Below are 26,714 nucleotides of genomic sequence, written 5' to 3'. Positions count from 1 at the left end.
GGGAGGAAATTTTGTGTAAAATGCTATATGTGGAGATGGTGGGACTTGGCTGTGAATGCTATGTGTGGAAGAAGGGAATTCATTATTCATTTTTCTCGGGGGAGGGGGAACTTAACTGTTAGGGCTTATTCAGACAAACGTAAAATATGTACGTGCAACCCGCGTGCTATTCACGCGCGTTGCACGGACCTATGTTAGGCTATGGGGCCGTGCAAACAGTCAGTGATTTTTGCGCAGCGTGAGTCCGCTGCGTAAAACTCACGACAGGTCCTATATTTTTGCATTTTTCGCGCATCACGCACCCATTCGCGCAACAGCAGTAAAAAGTATGAATGAAAACAAAAAAGCACCACGTGCTTTTCTGTTTACAAACATATAAACAGAGTGTCATAATGATGGCGGCTGCGCGAAAATCACGCAGCCGCGCATCATATGGTGATGACACACGGAGCTGTTAAGTGCCTTTTGCGCGCGCAAAACGCCGCGTTTTTTGTGCGCACAATGCACACACTCTTGTGGCTGAGTTCACATGGGGTGGATACGCTGCGTAAAAGCACGCAGCGTATCCGCCCTGTGCGCCGCAGGGAATTCTGACCGAAAATCCATACCAAACTGTGGTGCAGTTTTTCGCCCGGAATGTCTGCTGCGGAAACTGCCGCATTTAGCCGGCCTGCTAGCCTATGCAGGCTGCAGCAGTCACATGGGATGAAATGTCATCTCAGGAGGCCATGCTTGAGGGAGGAAGAAACCCAGACTCCTGTGTAACTATAAGGCCTCATTTACACGAGCGTTGCAGTTTTTCACGGCCGAGATGCATCCAAGCTCAGCACTGCGGGACGTGATGTCTCGCATCCCCCATAGATGAGTGTCTATGGAGTGATGCGTGAAAAGATAGGACATGTCCTATTTTCCCACGGACCCTTCACACGGTCCGTTGAAACAACGGCTGTGTGAACGGCCACATTGAATTACATAGGTCGTGGGACGTTCCAACGTTTCAACGTGTGAATTAGGCCTAAGGCTGGATTCACACTTTTTTGCAGGCAGTTTGAAATTTTGAGGCAGATTTTGCTCTGCCTGCACGCCATTGAGCGCCGCGGGCAAAAAAACGCCGCAAAATACGCTTTCTCTGCATCCCATTGATGTCAATGGGAGGTCAGAGATGTACACGCCCGAAGATAGGGCATGTCCCTTCTTTTTCCCGAAAGCCGTTTTTTCCGCTTGCGGGAAAAAAACGCCTCCGCCTCCCATTGAAATCAATGGGAGGCATTTTCGGCCGTTTTTTGGCGCATTTTCCGCGCCAAAAGACGTGTCAAGAAACTGACCCTAAGATTTTTTATTTGTTTTATGAGTTGCATTTTTTTAATTCAATGGAGAAAACCCGCATTCTGCAAATACAATTGACATGCTGCTGAATAAAATTCTGCACTGTGAGTCAATTTCTGAGCTTTTTATAACGTTTTTATGCTGCAGATTTTTTGCAACTAATTCCATTGCGGAAAAACTGCAGTATTTATGCTACGTGTGAACTGACCCTAAGGCCTAATTCACACGACCGTGTAAGATCCGTGATATATGGACCGCATGTTGGCCGCATTTCCCGGACCGAACACAGTGCAGGGAGCCGGGTTCCTAGCATCATAGTTATGTACGATGCCAGGAGTCCCTGCCTCCCCTGTCCCATGCTGAAAACATGATTACCGTACAGGACATTTTTTCCGCAGCGAGGCAGGGACTCCTGGCATCGTACATAGCTCCCTGCGCTGTGTTCGGTCTGGGAAATGCGGCCGACATGCGTTTCAACATATCATGGGATTCTGTTTAAAGGCTATGGAAACCTTTGAGAACTTTTTTTAAATAAAAATGTCTATAAGTGTGTTTGGTGCAACTGGGCAATTACATATTATTACAAATTATTTTTACTTAATTATTTAAGATACAGCGGCTTTAAATCCTGTATACATAGCAGCTGTATCTAGTTCTGAGACTTGAATCTGTCAGGTTAGAGGGACTGACGGGTTCAGTGACATCGGTCGGATCAAGCTGTTATCGATCACATCGTTGTTTATAACTTAGATGTGATTGGTAAGACCTGGTTCTCACGTAGGTAAACATTGCGGAATTTCCACAACGGAATTCCATGCGGAAATTCCGCAGAATTTAGGGTAGCAGCAAAGAGGATGAGATTTTGTAAATCTCATGCCCACGCTGCGGGAAAAAACCGCAGCATAAACGGTAATAAATTGACCTGCGGTGCGGAATTTAAATCATGTCAATTTATGCTGCGTTTTTGTTGATTTTCTGCTGCGGGTTTTCCCCTTTGAATTCAATGAGGATGCAAAACCTGCAACAGAAAGCCAAGTGTTGCGACGTTTGTGGCGTAACTGCATCGTTTACGCCGCAAAAATTACAACTCTGGAAAATAAAAAAACATACTTACCCAGAATTACCCTGAATCAGAGGCTGCAGCGTCACATGGCCTGCAACATCATCCAGGGAGGCCGGAGCGGACGTCAGAGGAGGGGGTAAGTATGAGCGAGTTTTTGCGCAGAGGAATTTCCATCCAAAAAACCGCTCCGCAATGTGGTGTGATTTTTCAGACGGAATGTCCTACGGGTTCCAGTTCGGACACGCTGCGTGATTTTTATGCAGCGTATCCGACCCGTGAGAACCCGGCCTAACAGCTCAATCCTGCGTGCCAGAGACACGCAGGATCCGCTGTCACTGAACCCGTCAGTTACGCTGACCTGAAGGATACAGGTTTCAGCGCACGACACAGCCGCTTTGTATACAGGATATAAAGCAGTTGTATCTCAAAAAGTAAAAATTATTTTGAATACAATGTAATTGCAAATTTGCACAAAACACACTGATACACATGAACGGAGTCCCGACGCAGATGTGAACGAAGCCTAACATATATAGACATAAGGAACAGCCCCAGAGTCCCTGGGCAGAGCGCTAGTAGAAGATCTTCCCGTGGACTCCAGCCCTGGAAAAGCTCCACTCCCCAGGCGATGTATCCCACTTTATGCCATACAGTCGGATACGTTTTGGCTATATTTAACAAAATCCAGAGAATTAACCGGTCGCTGCCTGCTCCATGGTTTTGTTCACTGTAATTGACATCAGCACCAATATTGGTTAACACGTATAACGTACAAACATGAGTGCCACACTTTCCGTTGTCCACCTAGGTAATGGAGGGGGGCCCAGACATCTTGGCTGTATGGGGCCCAGAAATTCCTGATGGCGGCTCTGTGTGTTAGGGTAAGGAGTACCAGAGTATGGGGGAGGCATGGGAGAAATCTTGGAAACGATAAAAAGAGCAGATAACAGGAGAGCAGAGAAGAAGATTCTGTGAGGACCAGAGATAATGTGTGGGGAGGTATCATATGGTGACCATTTTGGTACTTTTGCCTGGCCCTGGGTTGTCTCCATAGTGAAATTGTTTTCATGTAAATGTGGCAAAGAATTGAACTACAGTTCAATGTCACTAAAAACTCTTGAACACAACGCACAAATTTTAGAAAGCAATTGCACAAAATTAAATGTAAAATACTATATTTACCTATCATGTCTTATTGTGGTTTTTTTTGGCAAGGGGTAGCTGGCACTACTAACACTTCCAGAGGTCCTTCACTCCTGCCAGGATTTGGCACTGGTATTTCTGGAAAGAGACCAAACACGCGCCATACCGAGGAGACTCAATGTATAGTTTTCATTTTGTCTTTCAGCCTCAGCAGGTGTGTGGTCTCTGCTACATTTAACGACATTCTCCTAATGCCAGGGGCATATGCAGGATTTTATCAAATGTATACTAGGTCCCTACACTCTTACACCTCTTGCACACGACCGAGTTAGGGCCGTGAAAAACGGTCCATGTCCCGGACCGACTGCGGTACCGGTGAACGGGACTCTTGGCATCAGTCATTTATGATGATAGGAGTCTCTGACTCCCCACGAAACTGCTGCTCCGTACTGAACAAAATGATACAGTACGGAACAGCAGTTCCGTGGGAAGATAGGGACTCCTAGCATCATAAAATGTCTATGATGCCGGGAGTCCTGTTCACATGTACCGTGGTCGGGCTGGGAAATTCAGCCGACACTCGGACCGTTTTTCACGGCCCGATCTCAGTTGTGGGCAAGAGGTGTTAAAAAGAACCTGTCACTTCTCCTGACACGCCTATTTTAGTAAATAATTCTGTTCCCTATGAAATAACAATTCTGGAACATATTTTGTTAGAACTCTGCGCTGTACCATTCCTTTGTTATACCTCCTTGAAATTAATGAAAAAATTGACAACTGGGTGTTACCATTCCCCTTGTCAAAAGTGTCCCTACTATCTTAGTTTGTCAACTGAGCCCGCACCATCACCAGCGGGTGTCAGCTGTATTTTGCAGCTGACACCCTGCTGTTATGGCCAGGACCAGAGCTAGTCCCCGATCCGGCCGATAGACCCCTCAAATGCTGCACTCAATAGTGATCGCAGCATCTGTGGGGTTTTTAGTCATCGGCATCCCAGCTTTGGGATCGCTCGGCTGCCGATGGCTGCAATAGTAACCGGAGGCCTAATAGTGGCCTCCCTGTCTGTCGGCTACGGAAACTTCCTAGGACCCGCCCGGAGGCGAGCCTAAGGGTATGTGCACACACACTAATTACGTCCGTAATTGACGGACGTATTTCGGCCGCAAGTCCCGGACCGAACACAGTGCAAGGAGCCGGGCTCCTAGCATCATACTTATGTACGACGCTAGGAGTCCCTGCCTCGCTGCAGGACAACTGTCCCGTACTGTAAACATGATTATACTACGGGACAGTTGTCCTGCAGCGAGGCAGGGACTCCTAGCGTCGTACATAACTATGATGCTAGGAGCCCGGCTCCCTGCACTGTGTTCGGTCCGGGACTTGCGGCCGAAATACGTCCGTAAATTACGGACGTAATTAGTGTGTGTGCACATACCCTAAAAGGCTTCCATAGCCAACAGCAAGATGGTGCCAGCTCAGGACCTAAACCGGTGTCATCAGCGTTGGGTGTCAGCTATATGTTACAGCGGACACCCTGCTATAACGGCAGGGACCGGAGCTAGTGAAAGCGGTCGCTGCATCTTAGTGGTTTGTATCAAATCGGCAGCCCTGCAATGCAATCACAGGGCTGACTGCTGCTACTATGGCAAACGGAGGGCTAACAATGGCCTCCTGCTCTGCCGATTACAGAAGCCGATTAGGCCCCGCCCGGGGCAAAGCCTAATTGGCTTGCTTTCAGTGAACGACTGACAGTTCCAAAACATTGCACTACATAGGTAGTGCAATATATTAGACCAGAAATCAAACAGTTGCAAACACAATCGCCCTTTTTCTCTTATCAAGTCCTTTATTATTGAAAAAAATAAGTAAACCATACATATTTGATATCGCCAATATTTGGTGTATACCGCGAGGTGAACACCGTAAAAAATAAATAAAAAACAATGCCAGAATTACTGTTTTTTGGTCACTTTAGCTTCCAAAAATTGGAATTAAAAGTGATCAAAAAGTCGCATGTATCCAAAAATTATACCTATAAAAGCTATACGTGACGTGTCGTATACCCGTAAAAGAATTGAAGATCAACACAGCGGCCAGAGCCAGTGCAGAGAGTGACGTCACCCGTCAAGTACCCCACGGCAGGATCTGAAAACGGGCCACTTTGGAAAATGTAAGTATATTACAAATGTATTTACATTTATAAATGACAAGCATTAACACAGTCATTTAATCTCGGACAACCCCTTTAATGTATACTTTACTATATGATGATCTGATATTCGCTACTATGTTCAAATATGATATAAACCTGCTTCTTCACTGCTGCCTCCAATAGAGTAAGGCTGGGTTCACACAGAGTTTTTTGCAGGAGGAAATTCTGCCTCAAAATTCCGTTTGGAATTTTGAGGCAGATTTTCCTCTGCCTGCACGCCGATTTTCGCTGCGTTTTTCGCCCGCGGCCATTGAGCGTCAATGGGAGGTCAAAGGCGTAAACGGCCGAAGATAGGGCATGTCTTTACTTTCTCCCGTGAGCCGGTTTTACCGCTCGCCGGAAAAAACCGCCTCCACCTCCCATTGTTTTCATTTTCGATTGTTTTTTGGCGAGTTTTGCGGCGAGTGAACTCACCCTAAATGAGCTGACAAGAAATGGCAGAACTGTCTGTAGCCAACTGTGGAATAAAAGGATCATTGATGTCCATGTGAAGCCAAACAATGAAGTCAGGATATATTGTGTAGTCTTGCACAAGGATCAGCACAGGCACTAGGCTGCGGAGATGCTGGAGGCTGCAGATATTGTAAACCTGAGATGAGTGTGTACAGAATTATTCCCATGAAGATGTATTGATCTCCTGGGACATTACAGGAATATTTGTCCATTTTCCAATAGACCGTAAATTAAAATGGGAATGTTGCCCGTTTCTGGAATTTGATCTCCGCCAGTCAAGCAAGAATGCATTTACTTAGAGAGGAAGCATCTATCGGGTTACACAAAGGCTCCATCTGCTGCGTGACTCATCAAGTCAAAGGGAAGAAAAAAGGAATAGCACTTTATTCTTGTTCATATATTGTGATGTTCACAGATAGATCATATTGACTGCTGCTAAGAATATACAGCTTTCTACAGTCAATGACCTATGGCTTGCTTGTATCACGTCTCCTCTATGCAGTCCGATGATAATTATATTTTCGATAACTGAGGACTTTTGGTGCAGTCATGCCTAAACTGCTGAAGAAAGTTCTTTTTTGTCTGGCTGGTACATTAAGCTTCGTCTGTGCCCTGGCAATTGCAGCTGCATTAGGCATTCAGCTCTGGGTAAAGGGAACAGTATTGTGCAAGACGGGAGCCCTGTTAGTTAATGCTACAGGAGATGAACTGCAAAAGTTTATTGGGGAGATCCAGTATGGCCTGTTCTTTGGACAGCGAGTGAAGCAGTGTGGACTTGGTGGGAGACCTACTCAATTTGCATGTAAGTACCCTAAGTGTTATATTTGGCTTTTTATTTATTATTAAGTACTGGACATTATATACATTATGGATCTTTTTTATACAGCACATTAATATAGCTAAGAAATGAGCGCCACTCACTGTGTTACAATTCAGCCCCCAAAATGTTCATCTTGGGGACCACAGTTTATTTCTGTCTTGTTTATGGATGAAGGGTACATATATAGCTCCCTATATTTTCTACAAATGGCAACAATGAGTCTATTAGGAAATATAACATCCACATATGGGTCTCTGTGTGTGTTTGTGTTAACACCTGTACAGTTGTGGAATCTCGTGAAATTATATACTTTACTATTTGGCTGTAGACTCCGGATACTTGCGAATAGTGGTGGGTGAATGATGGGAAAATCGCAGTCAAAATGTGATTTCAGTTGTATGGTAAAAAAAAGTTGTAAGCGACCATGTGAATACAAAAAATCACAAAAACAGCTGAGAATTTTGCAATTGTCATAAGGTTGTTTGAAATTTTTCCTCTATAGTGAATAATTGAGGTTGCATTGCGACTGCCATTACCACGCTACTTTTATTTGCCATGAAGCGCAATCCTTAATATTAGTCTTATTTTTGGAATGTGGAATGCAGTCTCATATTATTAGCTGTCACAATTATGCCTATAAGAGAAAAATATTTTTTGCTGTGGCTGGCAGAATTTCTGACAGTTATTAGGACCTGTGTGGACACATCTGTTGCTTTCACAAAAAGAGCATAGAAAAAGAGCATTTCGGCCCTCATTTTTGTCTGTGAATATAAATATGAAGCAGATTTACTGGACATGCGCTACATATGTTCAAAAAAATGTGCACGTCAATTTGTGGTGAACATTTACTTCACACATGCCACTTAGGCATTATTCACATCAGCATCGGAGTTCAGTTCGTGAGTTCCGTCAGACCTTTTAGTCAGCGGAAGCCACGAACAGAAACCATAGCTTTCACGTTGGCATTACCATTGATTTCAATGGTAACACTTCCGTTGCTAATGGTTTGCGTTTGTCTCCGTTCTGTAAGGTTTCCATATTAGTTTTTTACGGAATCAATAGCACTTTAAAAAAAAAAAAAACCTTACGGAACGGAAGCAAATGGTAACCATTAGCAACGAAGCCTTAGAGCAAAATACACCTAGCGTAATTATTTAGCAAAAAACACCTAGTATATTGCCTCCACAATAATAATCAATTACTAAGAATAATGGTATAAAATGCACAAAGTGTAATAGTTTGGCGCATAAAAAAAAAATAAGTTCACGACACATGGTGTTTTTGCTGTATTTTCTTTTTACGGTAAAAATGAAAAGTGTGAAATTATAATAATACGTTTTGCTTATGTGTGCACCATTTCAGAAAAACCTTTCTACATTGTTGTCTGGTTTATGAACAGTTGAATGGACATCTAAGGGCACTTTCAGACGTGGCAGACAATTTTTGCTGCGGATTTTACTGCAAATTCACGGCAATTAAGCATTTCACAGCGGACTTGCTGAAGGTTTCAATCTTTGTATTGAAAAGGTTGAAATACACAGTGAAAATCCACTGGTTCTCTGCAACAGACTGCAAGTTATTTTCCGCACCATTGTTTTCCGTAGGGGCATGGCCACACGTAGCGGAATTGCTCTGGAATTCCGCTGCGGACACTCCGCAGCGGACCCGTTTCTCCATTGCCTTCCACAGCTTTGTGGTTGGGTTCGTTTGCACGTTGCGGACAATTCCGCTGCGGAGCATAGGCTGTGGTGCGGAATTTGGTGTCCGCAGCATACAATGGTTGTTGCGGAGGTGTGGCGGACTGTTTGCGGACTCATTGCGGAATTTCTCCATTGACTTCAATGGAGATTCTAAGTTCCGCAATGAAGTCCGCAGATGTCATGTACATGTTATGTGTGCTGCGGAGCGTATTGGTTTTTTAACTTGACATTTCTTCATTCATTCATTCCATGGCTGGACCTATGTATTTCTAGGTCTACAGCCAGACTGAGGAAATCAATGGGGCTCCCGTAATTACGGGTGACTACGTGTGTGCACCCATAATTACGGGTGACTACGTGTGTGTGCACCCGTAATTACGGGAGCGTTGCTAGGTGACGTCAGTAAATAGTCACTGTCCAGGGTGCTGAAAGAGTTAAGTGATCGGCAGTAACTGTTTCAGCACCCTGGATAGTGACTACCGATCACAATCTACAGCAACCTGTAAAAAAAATAGAAGTTCATACATACCGAGAACTCCCTGCTTCTTCCTCCAGTCCGGCCTCCCAGGATGACGTTTCAGTCCAAGTGACGGCTGCAGCCAATCACAGGCTGCAGCGGTCACATGGACTGCCGCGTCATCCAGGGAGGTCGGGCTGGATGCCGAAAGAGGGACGCGTCACCAAGACAACGGCCGGTAAGTATGAAATTTGTTTACTTTCACTAGGGAAAGTGCTGTCCCTTCTCTCTATCCTGCACTGATAGAGAGAAGGGAAGTACTTTCACCTCAATATGCAGGGGCTAGTCCGCATCAATTTAATGCCCATTTTGGGCAGATCCGCAACAGAATCTGCAATGCAGATTCTGTGCGGCATTGATGCGGACAGTTGCTGAAGAATTCCGCCACGTGTGGCCGTGCCCTAGCACCTGCACTAAGTTAACTAAAAAGCCATAGAAACCATAGAAAAATAAAGTCTACTGTTGATTTCCACTGCGGCCTGTCCGCAGCAGAATTCCACAGCAAATCCGACACGTCTGAATGCACCCTAATTGTAGGTTCACAGTGTGTTCATATACACCATTCAGCGGGACTGTTTTAGATGGTCTGTTGAATGTTTGCTCCAGACATACAGTATACCGCAAATTACTTATGCAGTTTCATTTGTCTGCCATTGACTTTTTGTATACAATGGTATTGAATAACAAGGTTATTAAGTCATAATTTAATTTGCCCACTGCCATGCTGTTAGGCTCTGTTCACACTGGTGTCATGGCTTCCATTTCCAACGAAGATCCAAATGGAGCCCGACAGACCCATTAACATATAATGTGACTGCAAGAATTGTGCTGCATGCTGCATTATTTTTTTACATCAAAATTGACGGAAACTTCAATGGAGTCCCCTGAAGTGAGGCCACAACTGCAGTGTGAACATAGCCTTATATCACATGGCAAAAGCCAAATCATGGCACACTTAAAGGCCTATTACATTGGCCAATATTCGGCCGGTGGTGCTCATTTACCCCTGTCACACGGAGCTATGGATGCAGACGAGCGGGTGTTACTCCCATCGCTCGTCCTCATACTTTATTATCATGTCGCCAGCGCGTTTTCCTGTTTACACAGGGAGATGTGCTACCGACAACGGTAATATTTTTTAAAACGATACGACCAGCAGATGATTGAGCGTTTGCTCGTTGATCTGCTGATTGTTTCCCTGTTTACGCAGGGCAATTATCGGCAATGAGCGTTCTATAAACACTCGTCTGCATGATAATCGGCCAGTGTAAAATCCCCTTTAGAATAGACTGTTCTCTCAGCAGAGGAAAGAAAAATGAAAGGCGATTATCCAGTCAAGACTATTGATTGAAATAAGAATTGCAAACCGCTGCTAAATTGGTCATTGACAGTTTGTGGTAAGCAATTATCTATCCTGAGAGTTGAGAACAGGATCAGTTCTAATATCCTGATGTTGTCTGGGTCACTATTTCTGTTTTAAAATAAATACATATACTGTATATATTTATATATGTGTATATATGTGTATCATAAAATTTAATCTGTGACAAATATCACTTTTGTGGCACTTGCCTTTAATCATTACTTATTAAGTGTCGGCAAGTTCTAGAAGTTATGCAATGCTAGGTAACTATATACTGGGAGCCAGGTCTGATGTAAGGTGATCAGAGCTAAATGACACTCCTGTACCATGCACTTAGCTAGCGCTGGTATGTAGTTGTTCACACTAGTAAATTATAATAACTATCCCGATATACATGGTTCTTTTTTCTGAACAATGAGGGTATGTTCACACACTTAGGGTATGTGCACACACACTATTTACGTCTGTAATTGACGGACGTATTTCGGCCGCAAGTCCCGGACCGAACACAGTGCAGGGAGCCGGGCTCCTAGCATCATACTTATATACGATGCTAGGAGTCCCTGCCTCTCTGCAGGACAACTGTCCCGTACTGTAATCATGTTTTCAGTACGGGACAGTAGTTCCACGGAGAGGCAGGGACTCCTAGCATCGTACATATGTATGATGCTAGGAGCCCGGCTCCCTGCACTGAGTTCGGTCCACTACTTGCGGCCGAAATACGTCCGTCAATTACGGACGTAATTAGTGTGTGTGCACATACCCTTAACCAAAAATGTCTGAAAATAAGTTTTTTATGGCCGTTTTTGGAGCTGTTTTTCTATACAAACAGCTCAAGAAGTGACATGCACTTCTTTTTAAGGGCGTTTTTTTACGGCCTGTCGGAACAGAACGCAATTTTTCCCATTGAAATCAATGGGCAGATGTTTGGAGGCGTTCTGGTTCCGACTCTTTGGCCGTTTTTTGGCTATTTACGGCCCGAAAAAAAGGCCGAAAATAAGCAGTGTGAACATACCCTTAGGGTATGTTCACACGGCTTATTTTCAGGCTTATTTTGGAGCGTAAAAGTTTTGTTTTATGCTCCAAAATACACTTGAAATAAGCCTGCAAACAGTTTCCCTTTGATTTCAATGAGAAATACACAGTACTGTTCACATGAGGCGTATTTTTACGCTGCTGAATTGAAAAAATGCCTTTAAAAAAGTCTTGTAAAATGTAGCATGTCACTTCTTGAGGCGTTTTTGGAGCTGATTTTCCACTGACATTACAAAAAGCGCTTTAATAAATGGTTAAAAAAAAGGCTCAAAATAAGCTTCAAATTAATAAAAGCCTAATTTTCAGCTTAAAAAAAAAAGCCTTGAAATCGGAAGCTTTTCCCTTGAAAGCAGCCCCATAATTTTCAGCCACTTCTTTTTGTACATGTGATCATACACTTACTACAGCATTAGGCCTCATACACATGGCAAAAAAACGCAGCAAAAAAACACCAGGGAAAATTCCACAAAGAACGTGGCGTTTTTCCTAAAATACTGTGTGTGAAGCCACCCTTTAAATTATTATAATTTTTGTATTACAAAGGATTTGCCAAATTGAGCTACTTATTGTACAGTTAGTACAGGGAAATTATACTTTTGGTACAAATTGCATCTGTCTTGTATGCTGTGTTGTTGTTCTGTATCCCCATCGGGTGTTGTGTGGAAGGTAATTCCAGTTGATATTCTATCATTGTGACCAATAAAGAATATAAGTTTTGGGATAAATTGCATGTATAGGTAGGTTGCTGTTGTTGTTGTTGTTGTTGTTGTTACAAGTGCTCATGGGAGACTCATGATGTTGAGTAATATGTCTGGTCCAGGGTTTTACCTGAGATAGCTTCTTCTTGGGTTGAAGGAACTGTCCAAGGTGAAACCTTGGGCCAAGCAGTTGTCCTACTGATTTTACACAGGGTGGTGTAACAAGTAACCATAGAGTCCCAAAATGAAATGTAGAAAAGGGCACTTTTAGTAGGAGTAGGGGTACCCGCCTGTTTTGAACATTGTCCAGAGTTTGTACATACCAACTCAAACAAAACCTTAAAGGGTTTGACTCCTAAAGACAACCTCCTCTCTTAACACAGCTGCCCGGTGATGAGCTTGTGGCCACGGATCTGACTCCTGGATCCCCCGTTGATCAGCTGTTATCACTGGGGAAGTTCCATCTGGCCATACAAATGGATGTAATACATGGTTGGGCCGAGTCCACCACAGTGGGAGCCTTTCCTGCTTAACTGCTGTCCACTGTGGCACATACTGTAGCGGGTAGTCTCCCGGGAGCCTGAGCAGGGGACTCCCTCCATAATGTCCATATGGGGACAACCCCTTTTAATGGGATGTCAATAACCCACAGCATCGATGATGCACTGAATGTAATACAGGAACAGTTGGAGAACCCTGCTTTTTAAATAGATCAAGAGAAAAATATTTCACATTGCCTGGATAGAAAATCCGTCTTTTCCTTGTTAATAAGAGGTGGTGAGTCACATGATTACCTACTTGATATCTGTAGGACATCATTTTACCGGATGTTATTAATATATGGTGACACGTATTATAGATGCTTTTTATAGATTTTAGTTTTAGCGTAAAGATAAATGTGTCATGTAATTAAATATAGTAAGGCTGGATTCACACGACAATGTTACGTCCGTAATGGATGGAACGTATTTCGGCCGGAAGTCCCGGACCGAACACAGTGCAGGGAGCCGGGCTCCTAGCATCATAGTTATGTACGATGCTAGGAGTCCCTGCCTCGCAGGACAACTGTCCCGTACTGAAAACATGATTACAGTACGGGACAGTTGTGAGGCAGGGACTCCTAGCGTCGTACATAACTATGATGCTAGGAGTCCGGCTCCCTGCACTGTGTTCGGTCCGGGATTAGCGGCCGAAATACGTTCCGTCCATTACGGACGTAACATGGTCGTGTGAATCCAGCCTAAGGCTGGGTTCACACAACCTTTTTTCAGGCGTAAACGAGGCGTATTATGCCTCGATTTACGCCTGAAAATACGGCTCCAATACGTCGGCAAACATCTGCCCATTCATTTGAATGGGTTTGCCGACGCACTGTGCCGACGACCTGTAATTTACGCGTCGTCGTTTCACAGCTGTCAAACGACGACGCGTAAAATGACTGCCTCGTCAAAGAAGTGCAGGACACTTCTTTGGACATAATTTGAGCCGTTTTTCATTGAATTCAATGAAGAACAGCTCTAAATTACGGCCGTCAATGACGCTTCGCAAAATGTGAGGACGAGCAATTACGTCTGAAATTACGGAGCTGTTTTCTCCTGAAAACAGCTCTGTAATTTCAGACGTAAATGCAGTTTACGTGTGAACATACCCTAAGGGTATGTGCACACGCAGGGCCGCCATCAGGAATTTCAGGGCCCCCTACAGCTACATTTTCTGGGCCCCCCTACCGTGGCACCGCCTGTTAACGGTACTCCGTCCAGTACTATATCATGGTACCCAGGGCCGCCATCAGGGGGGGTATTATGGGTACTGATGTGAGAGGCCCGGCCAAACCTAATTGAAAGGGGGGCCCGGCAAACTGCCGCGACTTGCCTTTGGTAGAAAAAAAACAGGCCCCTGCAATGGGGCCCGTTTTTTTCACCAAAAGAATGTCATGAGCTGCGGGCCCCCCTTTCAATTAGGTTTGGCCGGGCCTCTCACATCAGTACCCCTAATACCCCCCTGATGGCGGCCCTGGGTAGCATGGGGGCCGTCAAACACCGCCGCCCGTGCGACCGATCACGCGCACCCGCAAACTCCCGCGCATGCGCACCGGCGACCGCCTGGAACCGCGCACCGAATTTTGAGGCAGATTTTGACCTGCCCACACTATCTTGCCGCGTTTTTTGCCTGCGGCGATTGAGGACAGCAGACAGAAAACGCAGCGAAAAATGCATTTTCTGCCTCCCATTGATTTCGATGGGAGGTCAGAGGCAGAACCGCGGCAAGAAAGGACGTGCTGCTTTTTCTTTTTTCCGCGACTGGCTCCCATTGATTTCAGATTAAATCAATGGGAGGCGGTTTTGGAAGTTTTTTGGTGCTGATTCTGACGCAGTGTCCGAGTCAATATCAAGGCCCAAAAACTCTGTGAACTGGGCCTTATTGTCAGGGCTTATTCAGACGAACGTGTAATACGTCCGTGAAACGTGTGTGATTTTCACGCGCCTTGCACGGACCTATGTTACTCTATGGGGCCGTGCAGACTGCCAGTGATTTTCACGCAGCTCGAGTCCGCTGCGTAAAACTCACGACATGTCCGATATTTGTGCATTGTTCGCGCATCACGCACCCATTGAAGTCAATGGGTGCGTGAAAATCACGCCCAGCGCTTCCGCAGCCGTATAAACTATGAATGAAAACAGAAAAGCACCACGTGCTACAAACATACAAACAGAGTGTCATAATGATGGCGGCTGCGCGAAAATCACGCAGCCGCGCATCATACGCTGCTGCCACACGGAGCTGTTATGGACCTTTTGCAAGCGCAAAACGCCACGTTTTTGCGCGCGCAAAAAGCACACGCTTGTGTAAATCCGGCCTTAGGGTAGGAACACACTAGGCATGAACACTGCAGATTTTATGCAGCACATTTTATTGTGTAAAATCCGCAGCGTATTACAGTCGCAGCAGAGGGGATGAGATTTGAACAAATCTCATCCACACGCTGCAAAAATAATGGACCTGCAGTGTGACTTTTTGGCTTTTTAAGCCGCAGCGTGTCAATGTATTCTGTGGAATCGCTGCTCCTCTGTTGCAGAAATGCTGCGGTTCTGCCGCAAAAATCACAAATGAGAAAAAAAAAAAAGGCACTTTTTTACATTTATAAAAAAGTTTAGACATACCCCGGCCGTAGTCCTGGTGACGCGATCCTCTATTCTTAGCGTAGCCCCGCCTCCTGTCATGACGTTTCATCCCATGTGACTGCTGCAGCGGTCACATGGTCTACAGCGTCATCCCAGGAGGCGGGGCTACGTTCAGAAGAGAGAGATGCGTCACTTAAACTACGGCCGGGGTAAGTCTAAACTTTTTTTTCCCTGCAGGATTCCCGCAGCGGACAAGCCTCACGAAACCTGCGCCACTATTTGGTGCGGTTTTGCTGGCGGAATTCCCTGCGGCTCCCGGGATAAGCTGTGTCGTTTTACTCAGCATATCCGCCTAGTGTGTCCCTTATGATGTCGCTCCTGGAGCTGCTGCCAGTCTCTAAATAGGCAGTTGGTCCAGTAGAATTTGGAATTATTTTTTTTTGTGAACCAGCTTAAAAAAATACAAAACTTTTGTGTTAGGGCCTGTTCACATCACCGTTCGCTTCCGTTCCGGGGTTCCTTCTGAGGTTTCTGTCGGGTGAACCCCGCAACGGAAAGTGAAAGTGATAGCACAGCTTCCGTTTCCATCACCATTAGCGCAGTCGACTGCGCTATTAATTCCGTCCGAAAACCAGCCGGAATGGTGACGAACGGAAACCATTAGCGATGTTTCCGTCACCATTGAGATCAATGGTGACTGAAACGGAAGCTGTGCTGTCACTTTCACTTTCCGTTGCGGGGTTCACCCGACAGAAACCTCAGACGGAACCCCGGAGCGGTGGTTCGTCACCATTCCGGCTGGTTTTCGGACGGAATTAATAGCGCAGTCGACTGCGCTAATGGGGACTGAAACGGAAGCTGTGCTATCACTTTCACTTTCCATTGCGGGGTTCACCCGACAGAAACCTCAGACGGAACCCCGGAGCGGAAGCGAACAGTGATGTGAACAGGCCCTAACACAAAAGTTTTGTATTTTTTTAAGCTGGTTCACAAAAAAAAATAATTCCAAATTCTACTGGACCAACTGCCTATTTAGAGAGCGGCAGCAGCTCCAGGAGCGACATCATAAGGAACACACTAGGCGGATATGCTGAGTAAAACTACACAGCTTATCCCGGGAGCCGCAGGGAATTCTGCCAGCAAAACCGCACCAAATAGCGGCGCAGGTTTCGTGAGGCGTGTCCGCTGCGGGAATCCTGCAGGGAAAAAAAAGTTTCGACTTGCCAGGGCCGTAGTCCTGGTGACGCATCTCTCTCTTCTGAACGTAGCCCCGCCTCCTGGGATGACGCTGTAGACCATGTGACCGCTGCATCAGTCACATGGGATGAAACGTCATGACAGGAGGCCGAGCTGCGCTAAGAATAGAGGATCGCGTCACCAGGACTACGGCCGGGGGAAGTCTAAACTTTATCAATTTAAAAAAGTGCCTTTTTTTTCTTCTCTTGTGTGATTTTTGCAGCAGAACCGCAGCATTTCCGCATCAGAGGAGCGGCGATTCCACAGAATAAATTGACATGCGACTTAAAAAGCCAAAGCCACACGGCAGGTCCATTTTTTTTGCAGCGTGTGGATGACATTTGTTCTAATCTCATCCACTCGGCTGCGACTGTAATACGCTGCGGATTTTCCACAATAAAATGTGTTGCATAAAATCCGCAGTGTTCATGCCTAGTGTGTTCCTACCCTAAGGCCGGATTTACACAAGCGTGTGCTTTTTGCACGCGCAAAAAAACGTGGCGTTTTGCGCATGCAAAAGGTCCATAACAGCTCCGTGTGTCAGCAGCGTATGATGCGCGGCTGCGTGATTTCCGCGCAGCCGCCATCATTATGACACTCTGTTTGTATGTTTGTAGCACGTGGTGCTTTTCTAATTTCATTCATAGTTTATACGGCTGCGGGAGTGCTGGGCGTGATTTTCACGCACCCATTGACTTCAATGGGTGCGTGATGCGCGAACAATGCACCAATATAGGACATGTCGTGTGTTTTACGCAGCGGACACACGCTGCGTGAAAATCACTGACAGTCCGCACGGCACCATAGAGTAACATAGGTCCGTGCGAGGCGCGTGAAAATTACGCGCGTTGCACGGACGTATTACACGTTCGTCTGAATAAGCCCTAACAATAAGGCCCAGTTCCCAGAGTTTTTGGGCCTTGATATTGACTCGGACACTGCGTCAGAATCAGCACCAAACAACTTCCAAAACCGCCTCCCATTGATTTAATCTGAAATCAATGGGAGCCAGTCGCGGAAAAAAGAAAAAGCAGCGCGTCCTTTCTTGCCGCGGTTCCGCCTCTGACCTCCCATCTAAATCAATGGGAGGCAGAAAATGCATTTTTCGCTGCGTTTTTTGTCTGCTGTCCTCAATCGCCGCGAGCAAAAAACGCAGCAAAAAAACGCGGCAAGATAGTGTGGGCAGGTCAAAATCTGCCTCAAAATTCTTTAAGGAATTTTGAGGCAGATTTTTTTTTGCCTGCAAAATACTGTGTGAACAGGGCCATACATAAACAACACTTTGAGATAATTTACTCACTGTCAGAAGAGCTGCTCCCACTCCAGTCCTCTTCCGGCGATGTCTTCCAGGGGAGGTCTTCGGTCCAGACGTCCAGTCCTTCACCTCCAGCCAGGCTCCAGGTAAGTTTTGTCCATGTGGGTCCGCGGCTGCGCGCGCTTCGTTCGCGGGTGCGCGGGCGGCCGGTCGCGGGTGCGCGCGCGGTCGATCGCGGGTGCGCGCGCGGGCGGTCTCCAGTGCGGGCGTTCGTGGATGCGCGCTCGCGAGTGCGCACGCGCGGGAGTTTCATTGTGCGCGCGATCGGGTGCGCGCGCGCGGGCGGACGGTTTGACGGCCCCCCATGACGAGGGGAGGGGGCCCGCAGCAGCAGCAGCAGCTCACGACATTCTTTTGGTGAAAAAAACGGGCCCCATTGCAGGGGCCCGTTTTTTCCTACCAAAAGAATGTCGAGGCAGTTGCCGGGCCCCCCTTTCAATTAGGTTTGGCCGGGCCCCTCACACCACTACCCCTAATACCCCCCTGATGGCGGCCCTGTGCACACGGCAGCCTCTGTTACGGCTGAAATTACCGAGCTGTTTTCAGGAGAAAACAGCTCCGGAATTTCAGACGTAATGGCATGTGCAGGCGCTTTTCACTGCGTCCATTACAGACGTAATTGGAGCTGTTTTTGCATGGAGTCAATGGAACCAGGCTCCAATTACGTCTCAAGAAGTGGCAGGCACTTCTTCGACGCGGGCGTCTTTTGACAGCTGCGCGTAAAAAAAATGACCGTCGGCACAGAACATTGTAAAGCCCATTCAAATGAATGGGCAGATGTTTGCCGACGCTTTGGAGCCATATTTTCGGACGTAATTCGAGGCTAAAACACCCGAATTATGTCCGTAAATAGGGTGTGTGAACCCAGCCTTAGGCTATGTTCACACAGAGTATTTTTCAGGCAGAATTTCTGCCTCAAAATTCCGTTTGGAAGTTTGAGGAAGATTTTCCTCTCCCTGCACACCGATTTTCGTGGCGTTTTTCGCAGAGTTTTTCGCCCGCGGCAATTGGGCGCTGCGTGCATAGAACGCCGCGAAATACGCTTTCTCTGCCTCCCATTGAAGTCAATGGGAGTTCAGAGGCGGAAACGCCCGAAGATAGGGCATGTTGCTTCTTTCTCCTGCGAGCCGGTTTTACTGCTCGCGGGAGAAAACCGCCCCCGCCTCCCATTGAAATCGACGGGAGGCATTTTCGGGCCGTTTTTGACGAGCTTTTTGGCGCGGTTTCCGGGTCAAAAAACTCATCAAAAAACTCTGTGTGAACTTAGCCTTAGAGGCTGCCTGGAATATTTCCAGCATTACATTTTCCCTGCCCTCCAATCTATCTCTTTTAATTATACAGGAATTTGCTTGTCCTGTGAGCTTGATTGTTGTGGGAAATAGCATCTGCCTCAGCTACTCCTGCTGATTCCCATCAATTTCTGGGTCATCGCTTCATTTTCACAAAGGTCATTGACATCCGCACACATAAGACAATTATTCATTATTTTCCCTGCTGCCTTTATTTTTTCATAGTGGATCATTGGAGTCACATGTAAAATGTTAATGAAGTCTTTGCTAAACTGCCAATAAAATGTCACTTTGGGCCACATAAATAAAGGAATCCAATTTGCAATTCTACACCAAGCGGCTGACTACTGCCCACTGTAAAGGGAGAATGAGAGTTATCTGTGCGTGTAACGTATAAATAACAACATAGTGGGGCAGATTTATCAGCGTCTCATCTGTAAAGTTAGAGTATATTCACACTTAGCAATAGGTGGAACGCACAGAGTACAGACACAAGTCAAATGAATACAACACAATTTAGTGCTGCAACAGTAAAGAAAAACATACCCTGACCATTGTGCTGAAGCTACAATCTGTATCAAGCAACATATCATATTTTAGTTAGGCTCTTTCACAACTAATGCGTACACACTCGCCAAATGAGCCGGGAAAGCTCCCATCGCATTCGCCAAACATAGCCATAGGCCCCTATTTAGCCAACAGAGGCCAAAAGAGGGTCCTTTTGGCCTCCGTTGAGGTGGTATGTGCTGGCATATTTATTTATTTATTATTGTATAGCAAAGCACAGCAGACTGCGCTTTCCGATACAGTGGGTCACCACAAAAAATATATACCGCGTGGTATATGTTTATTCAACATGGTGGGCAATGGCCGACATATGACACTGTATGGCTATACAGTAGCATATATACCTGTACGTTGGAGGAATACATCAGGGAAAAAATTTAAGTGTTCAGAGCTGTAGTTATACATAGCTCACATTGAAAGCAAATCGTTGACACTTGAATGGCCCTTTGTTTAGAATGTTTAACATACTTACCTACTTTTAAGGCTCTATTCACACTAGTGTCACAGCTTCTGTTTTCAAGCAGAAACCAGCAAATATGCATTGAATTAAATGGGGTCTGTAGAGTAAATGATACAATTCCGGCTATAAGGGGGGAACACTCTGCATACATATTTTTATAGCTTTCATTGAAATCAAGGGAAAGCAATATGCAGCAAGCTCCCCCTAGTGGTGGCAGCTAGTAGCCTTTGCAGAATGCTTGCCTGCTTTGCTGGGAGTTGTTTTTTTTTTTTTTAGACAATCTCTGAGCATTGCCAAAGGGGTTTAAGTACTCTAGAGATCTTTTATTCTGAAAATCAGTAGCTGTCCAAGAACACAGACTTCGGGCTTATTCAGACGAACGTAAAATACGCGCGTGCAACGCGCGTGATTTTCACGTGCGTTGCCCGTAGCTATATTAGACAATGGGGCCGTGCAGACATGGCAGCGTTTTTTGCGCAGCGTTGCTCCGTTGCAAAAAACTCACGACATGTCCGTTGATTCAGCGTTTTCAACGCATCACGCACCCATTGAAGTCAATGGGTGCGTGAAAACCACGCATGTCGCACGGAAGCACTTCCGTGCGAACTGCGTGTTTGCGCAACAGCTGTCAAAAGGATGAATGTAAACAGAAAAGCACCACGTGCTTTTCTGTTTCCGAACATCCAAACGGAGTGTCTTTGCGATTAGCGAAACCCGACAACCGAAGCGAACTTCACCGGGTTCGGCCAAACTCGTTTTGGCCGAACTCGGCAAAAAAAATTCCGGTCCGCGACGTCGGGAGACATTCACTGTGCATGGTGCTGAAAGAGTTAAACTGTTTCAGCACCATGGACAGTGACTTGCGATCCCAAAATACACGAACCTGTAAAAAAAACCGAAGTTCTAACTTACCGATTACTCCTGTCTCCTTCCTGCAGTCCGACCTCCCGGGATGACACTTCAGTTCAAGTGACAGCTCCAGCCAATCACAGGCCAAGCACAGGCTGCAGCCAATCACAGGCTGCAGCGGTCACTTGGACTGCCGCGTCATCCAAGGAGGTGGGCTCGATGTCAAGAGAGGCGCGTCACCAAGGACGCGTCACCAAGGACGCGTCACCAAGGCAACGGCCGGGAAGTTCTCGGTAAGTAGGAACTTTATCTTTTTTTTTAACAGGTTTTTCGCTGTTGTGTTCGGCATTCACTGTCGAGGGTGCTGAAAGATTTAGCTCTTTCAGCACCTTGGACAGTGACGGGCGTTGACAAGCCTCATCTCTATGATGCCGGCTGCGCGAAAATCACGCAGCCGCGCATCAGACACGGATGACACACGCAGCTGTCAAATAGTGTTTGCGCGCGCAAAACGCTGCGTTGTTTGCGCGCGCAAAAACGCAACGCTCGTGTGAATCCGGCCTTCACCAATGTGCTCTTCTCACGTGTATGTATGACATATCAGAAGGCCATTTTGAATATCCTTTTAAAGAATTCTTACACATTAGTAATCTTATATATTTTGCTCAGGTGGATTATGTTGTTCAGCTGTTTGGTGACTATTTGGCTGGGTTCACATGGTGCATTTTTGTTGCGTTATTAGAAGGCTTGTGTTGGTAGATAAACTCCCAGGTCTCTCAGTGTGAGTTCAGCAACAAAAACGCATGCTAATAATGCACCATGTGAACCCAGCCTTTGTCTGATTTTAAGTCATAGTCTTATCGGGTATTTTCTTGGGGGTCTCAGATGACTGCAAATGAAACCTGTTACATTTCTTATCTCAATAATATTACTGGATTCACACGAACGTGGCGTTTTTGCGGACGCAAAAACGCTGCGTTTTGCGCGCGCAAAAACCACTTGACAGCTCTGTGTGTCATCAGTGTATGATGCGCGGCTGCGTGATTTTCGCGCAGCCGCCATCATAGAGATGAGTCTAGTCAACGTCAGTCACTGTCCAGGGTGCTGAAAGAGTTAACTGATCGGCAGTTAACTCTTTCAGCACCCTCGACAGTGAATGCCGATCACAATATCGAGAAACCTGTTAAAAAAAAAGAAAAAGTTCGTACTTACCGAGAACTTCCCTCCCGGCCGTTGCCTTGGTGACGTGTCCTTGGTGACGCGCCTCTCTTGACATCTGGCCCCACCTCCCTGGATGACGCCGCAGTCCATGTGACCGCTGCAGCCTGTGCTAGGCCTGTGATTGGCTGGAGCTGTCACTTGGACTGAATTGTCATCCCGGGAGGTCAGACTGGAGGAAGAAGCCGGGAGTTATCGGTAAGTCAGAACTTCTTTTTTTCTTACACGTTCATGTATATTGGGATCGGAAGTCACTGTCCAGGGTGCTGAAACAGTTTAACTCTTTCAGCACCCTGGACAGTGACTATCTCCTGACGTCGCATACCGGAAATTTTTTTGCCGGGTTCGGCCAAAACGAGTTCGGCCGAACCCGGTGAAGTTCGGTTCGGTTGTCCGGGTTCGCTCATCTCAAAGACACTCCGTTTGGATGTTTGTAAACAGAAAAGCACGTGGTGCTTTTCTCTTTACATTCATCCTTTTGACAGCTCTTGCGCGAATCACGCAGTTCGCACGGAAGTGCTTCCGTGCGGCATGCGTGGCTTTCACGCACCCATTGACTTCAATGGGTGCGTGATGCGTGCAAAACGCCGAAAGAACGGACATGTCGTGACTTTTTTTCAGCGGACTCACGCTGATGAAAAATCACGGACATGTCTGCACGGCCCCATAGACACATATAGGACCGTGCAACGCGCGTGCAAATCACGCGCGTTGCACGGAAGTTTTTTGCCGTTCGTCTGAATAAAGCCTTACAGATATCTCAAATTTTAACATACAGTCTTAATAAGTAATAACATCAGTAAAAATGCACTTGTAATATTTGTCTTTCCCCTTTGTCATATTTATTTTTATACTTCTTTTTATGTTTTTTCTTTAGTTTTTCCCGACTTGCTGAATGATATTCCTGCCAGCATGCATGTCAGTGTGGTTATATTCACAACAGCGCTCGTTGTGTTTGCTCTGGTGGGCACTGGCTTCTTCATGTTCAACGCCTTTGGAAAACCATATGAAACTCTACATGGTCCAGTAGGACTATATCTCTGGTGCTTTATTTCATGTAAGTCATTGATCTCCCCTAGCACGTACCGGCCGCCCAGGAAACAAGTCGACCTTAGGCATACAATCCTAGTACTTTATGCGAGAATTTAGTGTAAGGCTATGTTCACACGCTTAGCAAAAATCGACTGAAAATACGGAGCTGTCTTCAAGGGAGAACAGCTCCTGATTTTCAGACAATTTTTAAGCAACTACCGTTTTTCGCTGCGTTTTTTTACGGCCGTTTTTTTTTAGCTGTTTTTCTATAGAGTCAATGAAAAACGGCTCAAAAAATGGCTCAAGATGTGACATGCACTTCTTTTTCGCAGCGTTTTTCTTCCCATTGAAATCAATGAGCAGATGTTTTCAGGCGTTCTGCTTCCAATTTTTCGGCCGTTTTTCGGCCTTTTACAGCCCGAAAAACGGCTGAAAATAAGCCGTGTGAATATACCCTTACTATATTGAAAATGCTCTAAAGTAAAGAGCAAGGACTGTGACCAGATACTTATTGACATAAAATACATATATTGTAAATCTATTACTAATTTACACTTACCTTCTACCTGTGCCTGATAGAGGAATTCCAACCCACAATACATTTTCTTATCTTTAACATCATACAATACAACGGATGTAGATGATCAATGAGCGCCCAACCTCTGGGACCCAGCCGATCCTGAGAACGAAGCGGCACAAGCCCCTATGGCAGATTACTTCACAGTGCCGCTCCCATTCCCCTGCTGTTCAGGTACTGCAATACAGCTTCATTCCAGTAAATGGGTCTTTGTGGCATTTGCATACTTGCCCACAGTCCAGAATTACATGGGGCGGTCCCATGAACGAGATTGCAAAACTAATGGGGTTTATGCTAAATTCCATTCAAAATATGTGTTTCCAGGTAGAATGGGTGGGTTTTTAAATGTCCTACAATTTGGCATTTGAATGTAGGTAAGTATTTATTTTCCTGCATGGCAGGTCAGGAGCAGCGTATTCTGGGGAGGGGGTCCTGCTCTGAAAAAGATGGCATATCATAGCAATAGATGCTGTTCTGTATGTATGTGTGCGTATCTATATATTGTTTACACATCAGTATTGTTCTGGTAATTGAAAGGACAGACCTTATTTGAATATAATATGTTGATGCTGACTGTGTGAATACTAAAGGTCCTTTTACACCAGCCAATTATCGGGCAAACGAGTGTTCCCGATAATCACCCTGTGTAAACAGGGCAACGATCAGCCAATGAAAGAGCAAACGCTTGTTCATCTGTTGATCGTATTGTTTTAAATGCAGAAACCTTTATAGTTGCCGGCAGCACATCTCCCAGGGAGACGCGCTGCCGACATGATAGAAATGTATGGGGACGAGAGATCGGAGTAATGAGCTCTCATCCCCATCCATAGCTCCTTGTGAAAGGAGCAAACGAGTGCCGATCAACCAGCGGTCTCATTGATCTGCGCTCGTTTACGCGGCCCGTGTAGTATCACCTTAATATACAGTACTGTACATTTATATATACATATGTTCTTGTATTATAGGTTCCTGTGGCTGTCTTGTCCTAATCCTCTTCTCTTCTGAAGTGAAGATGCATAATCTATCAGAGAAGATAGCAAATTACAAAGAAGGAGGATTTTTATTTAAGACTCAGACTGAACACTTTGAGAAATCATTTTGGATTGTCTTGGTTTGCACTCTGGTACATTTGTCAAACATTTTTCTAATTCGATTAGCTGGTTTTGATTTTCCTTTCTCAAAATCAAAGGAGCTTGATACAAATTCTGGAGCAATTGATCTGATGTACTGAGATTAGTTCGGCATTAGACATGAGGAGTGTGAACCTAGTTCTGATCCCTGCTGCCATTTTGAAGGCTAATCTTCACGCTGTCAATAGCAGAAGAACTTTAATGCATAAAGCAATGTGGACATGGATTATTCAGTGTTATGAGAATATAAACCATTGTATTGTATTTCCAATGTAATCCATTCACAGCAGTAGAATAAAGGTCATGAATAAAAGTCATAAAATCAAGACCCCCACAGAACTAGTCAACTGCATTTCTGTTTATCTTAGTATTCTTTCACACTACCGTTAATAAATGTTTACCTCTCTTCCGTCAGAGGAAGAGGGGATCGAAAGATTAAAAGGAAAGCAACGGTTCCGTTAGAATTACCATTGATTTCAATAGTAATTATTTTGTTTCAGTTGCTTTCCATTTGTCTCCGTTCGCTAGCTTTCTGTTTTTTTTTTTTTTCATGGGAACAAAAGTTCTGCAGACTGCACTTTTGCTTCCATCAAAAAAACGGAAACCTAGCCAACAGAGAGAAACGGAAAGCAACTGAAACAAAAGAATTACCATTAAAATCAATGGTAATTCTAACAGAACCGCTGCTTTCCGTTTAATCTTTCGATCCTCTCTTCCTCTAACGTAAGAGAGGTAAACGTTTATTAACGGTAGTGTGAACTTAAATGTTGCTAATAAAAAAAATGAAAATAACATATTTATGAATATGCAGTCCAGGTAGAAACACTTTAAACTATATACTTGCCAAGACATTAAACAAGAGCATCTATAGAATGCCCATCAAGGGTTAACCAAGTGGGGACTCAGAGTTTGGCAAGGTGACTGCTGCAATAAATTGTTAATTATTGGACTGTGGGTCTCATGCTAAATTCCGATTTACTAATATATGGCCATATTCAGAGGAGTATATTAAAGCTTGTGAGCCCCAATGCAAAATGTGTAACAGGACACCCCAACTATCACAGTATTGGTCTCCTAATATGAGGCAGAGGGACCTTTTGGACCCCCATAGGCTCCAGGGCTCAAGTGTGACCGCAGCCTCTGTGCCTCCTATGGCTTTGCCTCTGAATATCCTCTTTTAGCCACCCATGTTGATGATGATGATGGTGATGATGATTTTGATGATGATGTTGATGATGATTGTGCCAAACATTTTGGTGATAAGAATGTTTCAATGATTGATTGTATAATGTCTTTATTAGATGAAATCATAATTTAAAAATAAAGTCAATAAATATTTAATCATACTTTTGTTGTTTTTTTTGTAATTCGTTGCATTCTTCCAGGGTTGAAGAATAACACCTATGACAGAAATACATGGTGACAGTTTATGCTAGTACTCGTGGTTACAGGAAGCTTAAAGTGGACTTGTCAGCTCTTTTGATCTGCCTGTTTTAGTAAATACTTGTATTCTCAAAATCACAATTCTGGAACATCTTTTCTTAGAACTCTGCTTTGTGTCGTTCCTCTGTTATTCCTCCTGGGAATTT

At 45.2% G+C, this 26,714-nt stretch overlaps 1 protein-coding gene across 1 annotated transcript; it reads left to right on the top strand.

Annotated features, from left to right (window-relative positions):
- Window positions 1-6,310: 6,310 nt before the first annotated feature.
- On the top strand, window positions 6,311-26,408 carry CLRN1 (clarin 1). Its single transcript, XM_075861504.1, has 3 exons — window positions 6,311-6,999; window positions 23,264-23,443; window positions 24,961-26,408. The coding sequence occupies exons 1-3, from the start codon at window positions 6,747-6,749 to the stop codon at window positions 25,224-25,226; spliced, it is 699 nt and encodes a 232-aa protein (XP_075717619.1). The 5' UTR covers window positions 6,311-6,746; the 3' UTR covers window positions 25,227-26,408.
- The last annotated feature ends 306 nt before the right edge of the window (window positions 26,409-26,714 follow it).

The sequence above is a fragment of the Rhinoderma darwinii genome, chromosome 4 (genome assembly GCF_050947455.1).
Source record: "Rhinoderma darwinii isolate aRhiDar2 chromosome 4, aRhiDar2.hap1, whole genome shotgun sequence".
In the NCBI taxonomy this organism is placed as follows: Eukaryota; Metazoa; Chordata; class Amphibia; order Anura; family Rhinodermatidae; genus Rhinoderma; species Rhinoderma darwinii.
The sequence above is the reverse complement of the archived record's forward strand: the minus strand, read 5'-3'. Positions and strand labels throughout refer to the sequence as shown.

What these genes read in the sequence shown, in the direction of transcription:
- CLRN1 (XM_075861504.1), top strand. Translation starts at nt 6,747, where the DNA reads ATGCCTAAACTGCTGAAGAAAGTTCTTTTTTGTCTGGCTGGTACATTA. An exon ending in GAGACCTACTCAATTTGCAT is followed by an intron (nt 7,000 to 23,263) that starts GTAAGTACCCTA and finishes TTTTTTCTTTAG; the next exon opens with TTTTTCCCGACTTGCTGAAT. An exon ending in TCTCTGGTGCTTTATTTCAT is followed by an intron (nt 23,444 to 24,960) that starts GTAAGTCATTGA and finishes CTTGTATTATAG; the next exon opens with GTTCCTGTGGCTGTCTTGTC.